A 10785-nucleotide genomic window follows, 5' to 3' on the forward strand; every position below is an offset into this window, starting at 1 on the left:
TCTTTCCTGAAATTCAAAGCCATCTTTTCCAGGAGTGATTTACAAATAATCCACCTTGCCTCCTGAACAAATTGAATTGCTATATTCTATATAGGAATATATTCTATATATTCTATATTCAATATTCCTAATTGCTAATGCCTATATCCTATATTCCTAAGAATGTTTACTTCATATGAAAACAGACTACATTGAATCAAGAAAACACTGGGGCCCATTTTGTCTCATTTTCACTTTTGTAGATTAATGAATTATTAAATTCCTTCAATAATTTATTCTGCAATCACAATAAAATTTTTATTTTAATTCTCTATTCTTTTTTTTTTTTTTTTTTTTAAAGATTCCATTTATTTATTTGACAGAGAGAGATCACAAGTAGGCAGAGAGGCAGGCAGAGAGGCAGGCAGAGAGAAGTGGAGGGAGAAGCAGGCTCCCTGCTGAGCAGAGAGCCCGATGCGGGACTCGATCCCAGGACCCTGAGATCATGACCTGAGCCGAAGGCAGCGGCTTAACCCACTGAGCCACCCAGGCGCCCCTAATTCTCTATTCTAAAAGTAAGTCAGAAAAAATAGACAATTATTCAATTTTCACTTAAGGAAAAGAAGACCAAAGACTAAGTTTCTAAAGTGCCTACTTGAATTTGCATCCTACAGTTTCCTGTTCCTGTATCCTGTATCTCTGAAACACATATATTTCAGCATCAGTAATCAAGGATGGAGAGGAGGAGAAAAATTAAATGATCAGGCCTCAGGATGACACTACATAATTAGCTGGTTTGATCAGCTGATACTTTATTTCCAATCTTCTCAATCAATCATATTTTTCTATTTCTGATGGATGAAAATTCAGCTCAGCTACAATTCAATTCTAGGTTTTGTTTTGTTTTTTTTTTCTCCAAAAAAGGATGTGGCATCTTCCTGTTTGAATAGACTTTCTAACTTCCAATCCATTACTGAAAATTAGAGTCCTAAGAATCTCAGAAACCACATAGCTAGTAGAATAAAGAAAGTAAAGAGACCCATAAATATTCAAAGAATTCCTCTTTCTACTTCAAAGAAGATAGATTTTTTCTGTTTGTTTCTTCATAATAATATATATTATAGATCACCCGCTAAGCACCCGAGAAGCCAGAAAATAACAAAAGATAATCCTATTTTCCATCTATTTTACTTTGATTCAACTCAGTGTTTTATGTTACAACTATCTCTTATAAATTACCATTTTCTCACAAAATCTTAAGGATATATAATTAAGGAAATATAATGATATATATTCCATGGAACTGCTAGGTTATGGAGAGTATACAAGAATTTCAACTTGAAAGACAAAAAGAGAGAGAGAAAGAGAAAGAAAGGAAGGAAGGAAGGAAGAAGGGAAACTAAACTCATTTGTAAAATAAATAAATTTTCCATCTGAAGACATGCAAATAGAGTTGCAACATCTTTAAGGAGCAGATATTTGGAGAGAGCAAAAGAGACATATCAAAACATAAGGCATAAGCTAGATTGTGGGCGGCAATTTTCAGTTTAGTCCATGTAACCCCACGGCTAATGACAGTTTTGACATAACTGATAATTTGATTCAGGAACATCAAGTGTTGGGGCCCAGTGGTGACAGAAGCAGAAAGCCTTTTACAGAATCTCTCAAATGTACATGGATGAGAATCGAAAGGAACCTCAAAAGATCATTGGGTCCATCCCTCTGTCCTTGGCTGAACTAAATAAACATCTAGCTCTCTTCAACAACTGATAAGGTGAAATTTGAAGTCAGTAGCATTGGAGAAAAGTCTTATGATTTGGACTGACAGCATCCTTTCTTTCCAATCTTCACCTCATCTCATGACGATAGATATCTAAGAGAACGTTATGTCCATTACTATCGAAAGTATCAGTTTAGGAGGGAAGAGTAAAAGGGAATGAAAATGGTCACATAAATGTGGAGGTACGTGCACATGTGTTGAGAATGCGCAAAGGGTATGTATGAATGTAGTAAGTATGCGTATATATAGTTTATTTCCCTTGAGATCTTAAAAAAAAATCTCGTGATTGTAGACTTTGTATTTCTTTGAAAAGATAGCTGAAACGGTTGCCATTTCAAAGCCTAAGCCAAAGAATTTCAAAACCATTTCAAAGCATTCTGGAACTGCAAAACTAGCAAAATTGTCCCCATGAGAGGGCAGTAGGGGACCAAGCGCTGGGCAACTTTTCCCTCCCTGTCCATCCAGGACTGGCCCTTGCTCTCACCCCTTACCCTGCCACCTGCGATAGGGGCAGGGGCAATGGAGGACACCTAGAGCTCGCATAGGGGCTGCAGCAAGCTCCTCTGATAAAACAGGGAAAACCCGGGCTCCCTGGGGCAATGAGCCACCTTCAGGGGTTGACAGTTGTGCTGAGAGGGGGGAGTGCTGTTTGGCAAAGGAGCTTTCACTTTTGGCTTCCTACAAAAGGAGCAGAAAGGGGGAGCTGTCCTGGTTCCCAGTGCCCACAAGGCCCCCCTCTCTTGGCCATTGCGCTCCGACCACAGCAGTGTGGACGGTGCACGCTCATTATACGGTGTGTATATGTTTGTGTAACATTTTGCAAGCGACTGTCAATGTATCTGTCTGTGTGATAGAGAGAGGTCCTCTTGCAAAAATACATCCGGGGTCCACCTTGCTATATCGCAGGCACCCCGGTCGCCCGCGTTAAGATGCTGTCACTGTCGCTTTGTCAGACAGCTCCCACCTAAATGATTTATTTATGAGGCTACAGAAGTGAGGAAAGGAGCGTCTTTTAAGTTTTCTCCCTGTGACCTCACTTCTTTGAAGGAAGAAAGTGGTTGGGAGGGGAACAGAACCTGAAAGGGGGTATATTCCCCCTCTAGATTGTGAAATGTAACGGTTGAGAGACCAAGATTTGGCCCATGACTGCTCGGATTGGAAGCCCATTCTGCGATTTAGCATTAGCTTGTGCGCTTTGGGTAAATCTCTTAATCACTCCGTAACACAATTTTTTCATTGGCAGAAGGGGAAAAGTAGCAGCGACTAACTCATAGGGTTGGGAAGATTAAATAAAGGTAAGCGCTTAGAATGGTGCCTGACAGAAAATCTTTGCTATGTGTTAGCTGCTATTAACATTATCGTCAGCATTGCCTTGATAAATTTGGAGAAGGACCATTCCCCAACGGTACACACTGGATCTTGTACCTGCCCAAGTCCCCAAGCAAAGGTGGGAGAACCCTAACCCGCCCGCTCCACGCCCCCCAGCACTAGCAGCCACTAGCCACCCGCACCCACGGAGATCTGCTTCTGGGAAGCCCTCCCCAGCTGCGGGGCGCGCCCACACGTGGGGGCGCACTTGAAAGGTTGAGGGGTGCAAAGGCAAACTACACGATCAAGAGCGCTGGTGCCTACCGCTCTTGGCTGTAGAGTGTATTTGGAGTGTTTTCCTACCTGCCCCAGGTTTTTGCCCTTCTTACTGCCGCCGAAAGCCAGTCCTTGGTATGTGCCCGCTGATCGATTGGCTGCCTGGGCAGGCGTCTCCCCGCCCAGAGAGGACTTGATGGAGTTGAGTTTGGCCCGCGAGCTGCCGAGCTGTGAGCTCTCCACCATCAGCACCGCGGCCAGTAGGAGCAGACAGCGGGACGAGTCCTTGCCACACATCAGCGCGGCCATTTCCCGGCGAGGGGTCCCCGGGGAGGCACAGAGCCCGGAGGGGTGCGGGTGCAAGGGGAGAGAGGACCCCAACACCGGGACCCCTCACTCGGGGTGCGGGGGCTCGCAGGCTCTGTTCCCCCGACCCCACTCGGCTTCGGGGGCCCAGCACTGTGTGAATTCAGTCTCACGCCTCAACCAGGAGCGAGAGCGACCCAAGCAAGACCCGCTTCTCCACCAGGGCAGGAAGTTCTGCAGGAACTGGAAGCAATCAAAGGCGAGGCGCCTTCTCGCCAAGGAGGCGTGACCCGAGGTGCAAGAAGACCCAGCCCCACAGACAGCACCGCTTCAGTTGCTCCTTGCCCCGCACCGCGGTGTTCCCGCCGGATCTCCGCGGTCCAGTTCTCTTAATTGGCTCTGGAGGGCCACACCAGTTCCTTCGGCCTCAGTTGCTTTTCTCTCCTCTTTTCCTTCCTGACCCTTTAGTCTCAACCTTTGCAGGACACAATAATAGCGGGCGCTATTGGGGGGGGGGGAGGGTCAAGAACGCCCCAGACCGGACTGTCGAGGTCTGAGAGCCGAGGTCTCCCACGCGCGCTGGCACAGTCCTGACGAAGTGTCGCTCCCGGATTCACACTCGGCCGCCTACCGCAGCCAGAGGCGCAGCAATGCCCTGGGAGCGGTCGTGCGCGCCGCGCGGTCTCGCTCTCTCTGTTTGCTCTCTCACCGCCGCCCCCTTTGCTTTTTATAGCTTCCCACAGTGGGTTTTTTTTTTTCTCCGCCCCCAATTCAAGAGTGACAAAGAGTGAAAACGTTTCTCTCACCCCCCACGTTCCCGCCCCACTCCTCTGCTTCCCCCTGCGGCTCCCCCTCCTGCCTCTCCTTTTTGCCCCCCTCCCACACCCCTCTGCTCTCCACAACAACTGAGAAAAAGGGATTCATTCCCAGGGGAACGTGAGGCCTCCTAATTCCTGACAACAGCTCTGGCGGGTGGAAAGACCTTTGGAAACAGACGGAGGGCAAAAGTGGAAGTGGAGAGGGGCAGGTTGCCACCGCCCTTGGGGACCGCCAGCGCCCTTCTTTAGGTTTCCCAAACCATCTCCGGTACTTGACTCCTAGAAGAGCACTAGAAAAGCCCCATGGAAGGTTTGGAGAAGTGAGCATCTGGGCGTACAGATCATGCGGTCTGTATGCGCAAGGACCCAAGCTGGGTTTTAGTCTGTGCCTCCCAGTGTGTATGTGAGGCTGCGCTATGTTGTGCCAGGGGGTGCCCAACTGACGTGGACGGGGACTTTGGAACTGGGGAGAAGAGGACCAGAAAAAAAAGGAACGATGTTCCTACGCTCACCCGGGAGACGTTTGGAATTTTCTAGTCTCCACCTTTTGTACCCCCCAACTTCACGACCCCACCACACACGCAGCGTATGTTTACGTCTCCGCGGGGTTGGGAGAAATGGGGTGCCTTGAGTAGTGTCAGAGGGTTTCAGTCTCACAGCTTTACCGGGCATCTTTACTGCGCTAGAGGAAATCCCAAACGGGCATGACGGGAGGCAAGGAAGCCTTGGAGGTCCTGCCTTCCTCAGCTCCCTGTCTCTTAGCCTCTGAGAATTCCCCGGCAAGCCTTCCCTGCCAGCCCCCAGGCTCCTCAGGTCCGGTTTGCCTCTGAGAAGGTGGAAGGAGGTGCAGAGAAGGGCTGGGAAGCGCTGGCGCGCAGCGCTTGGGGGCGCCAGTGACAGCGGCCCGCCGGGGTGCGGAAGCACTGGCAGAAGACAAGCTGTCCCAGGCAAGCACAGGGCTCGGGTTTGGAGCGGTTTGGTGGTTAAGCGCCAATGTTTCTAATGCAACGGGAAGGGTTGTTTGGGAATTGTTGCATTTATCCTTTCCATGGTCTAACGCCTGTGCGCAGAGAAATTGAGACAGTGCCACAAGTTGGCAGCTAACAACTAGAGAACGAAGCTGATCTCCTGAACCGCATTATAGATAGACCTGATCTTCAGACCCGGGTTCCTCAGTTTTCATACCTGATGCAGTTGCACACGGGCGTGTACAGGAGTATACATTGAACATATTGTCTCCAAGTGAGAACGATAGTGACTCTTTTCCCCAAAAAAGGGCTGAGTTCTAAAGTGTGAATTTATGGCTGGGTTCTCCCAGACAGCACCAGCTTTGCATATTTCCTGCCCTGATCTGTGAGTCTGTCTGGCCTGGAATGCTTCAGTTTCAGATTTTTTTTTTTTTTTTTTAACACCACAAGCAAAAGGGCATTAAAATTTAAGGAACCCTCTGGAATCTTTTCTTGTCTTTGACTTGCTTTTGTGCTTTCTTAGGTTAGAGATTTTCACATTGAATTTTTTCCCCACTTTTTAAAAATATCCCTAGGAGTGGATTTGTAAGGACAAAGGAACCATTCCAGGCACTAGTGGAAGGCAAGGAAACTCTATTAATAAGTACTTGTGATTCACTCTTTACATCTTAAGGAGGGTATTATCTTTTCCTGGGATATTCCAGTTGGAAAACATTTGAGTAAAGGAGAAAATTAAGTTAGAAGACTATTGGTTAGGAATTTTTCAAGAGTATTTTAGAGCAAAAGGAAAATTCAAAAGACAACTAAATATGTAGGCAAGAAGTCACTCTACATCCATTTGAAGGTTGTAAATATCCACCATCAGCTAAAGAAGGAACAAATGAACCAAGAGAAAATCTGAAGATACTTTGCCTATTTCCATCAGTTCCCTCTTTCCTTACTTCCAACCAAAGCAAGATCCCATATAGTCATACCTAACACTTGTCAATGCTCTGCTGAAAAGAAAAATGATATCAAGCTCAGCTTCTTTACTCTCACAAAAGCCTTCAGCTCTGAGTATCATGATAGAGATTATCTCAGAGGCTTACCCAACACCTTACAAGCAAACTTTTACAAACCAGAGTTGAAAATCAAAGTTCACTTTTATGTGCACAAGTATTTTCCCCCACATGTAAAACTAAATCACACTATGGAATCAAATGCTACCACATACATGATTATACCCGAAAAAGAGGTAAAAACTAATTGCAGTCATGATCCAAATGTTCTCTGTAAAACTGTGTAACAGAAACAGACACACATAACCCACATGTAGACAAATAGATATGCATACACAAAATCAACGAACTGTAAATAAACATAATCCTTTGGATTACTGTCATAACCACACATGTGTTTTCTCATGTATGTTTTTATAAGTATGAAGATACAAACTTCATATTGTACTTGGAAAAACATATTTTTATGCGTTTTGCAAAAACATCATTAGGGAGTAAACATATAAAAGCAACACTGTACAGAAGTAAGGATAGGGTTTTCTTATTCAGAAGAAAGTACCTCTATGAACACTTTTTCCTTTGTCTATATTTTCCTTCTTTGCTTCTCCAGTCAGCTTGGTTCCATCAAAAAAACCACAAGTGTCTTAGTAGTTGTTTCTGGGTCCTGGTTCCCTTCGGACTACTTAGCCTCAAGGTGAGCGAAGGGCATACACATCATTCCTTTATTCTTGTTTCCTACCCCATTCTCTCTCTCCCTTCATTGGTAACCGCTTCCTACATAAGTCTGTTTAGCAGTTGTTCATCCATTCGCTTCATATGGATTAAGTTTATGGTCCTGAAGATCCAAAGGTGCATAAGTCAGGGCCTTGGCTATGGAGAGGCTTGTGGTCCACTGTCAAGGCCTTGCCTCACTGAAATCGGCCTCTTGCCCTTCTCAGGAGCCTTCCTCTGTTCTCACCTGCTACTGAATTCTGCCAACCTCGGTCTCTCACAGGGTATTAGGAACTTCTGCATTAGATTGAATTCATGTGACTGTGGAAATAAAAGAAATTAGAGATGTCCCCCAGAGTTTTTCCTTTTGTTATAAGTTGCATGTATACTTTTAGAGTGTACAAAGAGACAATATTCTTATATTTGTGGTTGAACCCAAAGAAATGATACGAGTGTGGTCATTTTAGTTTGGTAAGAACAGAAATATGGTAGTATGGCAAATTTGGGAAGGGAGAGTATATTTTAGTAGCTCCTTTAGGACACCAAATCATCTTGTCCACACAGGATGGACATGACAGACCTTCTTCTTGTTGGATGTTACAAGATTTGAAAAATATGGTTATGTAGGTTTCCTCTCTCCATAGTAAACAAGGCCACCTGGTTCTCTATTCTAGTAATACTCAACTCTTCGGATCTTATCACATGAGAATTTCATATTTCTCACTCTGCCTATAAAATTGCTGTCAATTACATTTTAATTAACCTTCAGTAAATGTAAGTTAGCACTGGTATTGTGAACATTTTTTGTGTTTCTTGATAGGACTAATTTCCATACCAGATAGAAAATTTGCATTTCCTATTTGATCCCTGCCATATTTTCAGCTACTAACTCTTTTATTCCTTGATTTCATGGACAACAAGACCAGCTAATGAGAAAAAACCCCATCACTCACAGTGTAGGTGCTAGCTATTTTGACACAAACACATACAAGTGAGATGGTTTAAGGGATTTCACAGTGAACCAGAAACATAATTCCTTAGTTAATGGCTTGGGTTTTGATCCTTGACATATTAATCATCTTCTCAATATGTTATCTGCCACTCAAATGAGAATTACTGAACAGATTCCCGCTAGCACCTGAGCCCAGCTAATAAAAAGTGAGCAAATATTATAGTCAAAAACTCAAGTGGATAAAACTCTACTGATTCTTGTGCATGTGAGAGACCTTTGGTGAAATGGAAATTAGAAACATTCTCCAAATGTTGAACACCAAGCCTTTCCTTTTGCAATGTGCAAATTTCTGCTTGTTTTATATACTGCGAATCCTTCCTGGTGGTCCACTTACTCCCACTGCTGAACTCTGGCAGGCTCTTTCAAGATTCATCTTTGGAAACTACTACACTTGGCTGTGAAAGGGAAACATGTTTAATTCTTAAGAGAGGTTCATTGTAAGAAATATCATCTTGGTGAGCAAGAAAACAAACAACTTCTCAATAATCTGGACCAGGGGCTTCCAAACTCTGCTTCTTAGGTCTCCAGAGTTCTAGAGAAGTTAAAGCTGCTGTATTTTTTTATAGAAAGGGCTCCAGAAACGTGACTTTTTAAATATCTGCTTTTGTTGTTGTATCTATTTGGGGGAGGAATGTATTGGTTGATTGGTTGGTTTTAATCAACTGTTAACTGCTAAGATTTAGAAGCCACAGTGAGTTAGGCAAAATGTTCTATGAGCCCTCAACCTGCCAACAACACGATGGATTGATTTCTACCCTGTTATTATTACAGATTATTTCCAAAACAAACATTAGTCAAATGGAGAAACTATTGAAAATCTGGCAATTTATCCAGTCAGAAATGATTTGGTCACTTGAAGTAGAGGGTCTTAAAAAATAGAAGGGCAGGGTAGCTAATCCAGTCATGGTACAGTGTGTTTGTTCCTGTCAGTTACCTGAACCTATGACTAATGACCAAGGAAAAACTTCAACTAGAAAATAAATTGTGGCATAGATTGAAAAATAATGTGAGAACTGTTTGCAAAAAATAAGAAAATAGGTTCCCAAGTGGCAATTTAAAAATCTGTGTTTGAAGTGTAACTAGGGCTTGGTAACAGGGAATATAAATTGTGTTTAGTTTATTTTTGATGATCATTTTGCAGTAGATCCTACTTTTTTATACTGTAGGAATAGGCTACAATGCCCAAAACCAGTCTGAGGTATGAAAAGTTAAGATATTAAACTACAGCTACCTTAAGGAATTTTATAGGTATCTGGCTTGGAATATATAGAAGTAATAAAACAACAATAATAAACACAATATATTAAATGCTTACTATGTGCCAGCTTGTGAAGTACTCCACATGCATTGCATGTGTTAGCTATTTTTTTAACAAAGATTTTTATTTATTTATTTGACAGAGATCACAAGTAGGCAGAGAGGCAGGCAGAGAGAGAGGAAGGGGAGCAGGCTCCCCGCTGAGCAGAGAGCCCGATGTGGGGCTCGATGTGGGGCTCGATCCCAGGATCTTGAGATCAGGACCTGAGCCAAAGGCAGAGGCTTAACCCACTGAGCCATCCAGGCACCCCACATGTGTTATCTCTTATTTGGGTCCCTTAGTTCATGCCTTTAAAACAATGTCCAGTATTAAAACAATACCGAACAAAGAGTAACTGGCAGCACAGCAGGCTCTCATTTTAGATGTAATGCCCAGTTATGGCAACAATGTGGAGCACACCTGAAAAAGGAGAAAATTCCATCACTGCAATAGAACTTAACACTTATTCCTCTGCAGGAGCTTAATTAACTTGGTACATGACTACAAATAACATCAAGAATAGAAGTAGATGGGTACATATATTACATCTTTGTCCAGTGTAGTAAAGCCTCTTGGAAACTGGGTGTTCATTTAACAGAGAACCAGAAAAGGCTCTCTGCTCTAAAGATGGTGTCTTATTTTGCTCTTAGTCTGCTGCTATAACAATATACCACAGACTGGGTGGCTAAAACAACGGAAATTTATTTTCTCATTGTTCTGGAGGCATGAAGTCCAAGATCAAAGTTTTAGTAGGTTTGGTTTCTTCTCAGGCCACTCTCCTGGGCTTCCAGATGACCACCATTGCCCTGTGTCCTCACATGGCTGTCCCTTTCTGTATTTGGCCAAATTTTCTCTTCTTAAAAGGACACAAGTCATATTGCATTAGGGCCTACCCTAAAGACTTCATTTTAACCTAATGACCTTTTTAAAGACCTTATCTCCAAATGCAATCACATTCTGAGGTACTGGGGGTTAGGGTTTCAACCTACGAATTTGTGGGTGGAACATAATTCAGCCCCTAACAGATGGATTTATAAACACAGTGCATATTAAAACCTTTGGACATTTGCGGAAGGAGTAAAATTTCTGGAACTCTACCAAAGTTCCTAAACTTAATGTGGGAGATGTATCATACGTCCATTTAAAAATGTTATTTAAATTTGTCTTATTACGTTTTACCTCTGGCCTGTGTTAATGGTATTAAGTTCCTTACCATCCTTCTGTGTGTGAATTATGGCTGAATATGAACCCATATGAATATGAACCATTGAATATGATTGTCAAAGATTCCACTGGGGCCCTGATAAAGAAAACAAAGAATACAAGCTATTT

The 10785-nt window shown here is 43.4% G+C and overlaps 1 protein-coding gene across 1 annotated transcript in view; it reads right to left on the reverse strand.

Annotated features, from left to right (window-relative positions):
- Nucleotides 1–4352, reverse strand: part of DKK2 (dickkopf WNT signaling pathway inhibitor 2) — a 102984-nt gene extending 98632 nt beyond the window's left edge. The window contains exon 1 of the mRNA XM_080796401.1: nucleotides 3431–4352. Within this exon, the coding sequence (XP_080652527.1) occupies nucleotides 3431–3652 (222 nt within the window). The 5' untranslated portion in view covers nucleotides 3653–4352. The remainder of the gene's footprint in view (nucleotides 1–3430) is intronic.
- Between the last annotated feature and the right edge of the window lie 6433 nt (nucleotides 4353–10785).

The sequence above is a fragment of the Martes martes genome, assembly GCF_963455335.1.
Source record: "Martes martes genome assembly, chromosome: 2".
Taxonomy (NCBI): Eukaryota; Metazoa; Chordata; class Mammalia; order Carnivora; family Mustelidae; genus Martes; species Martes martes.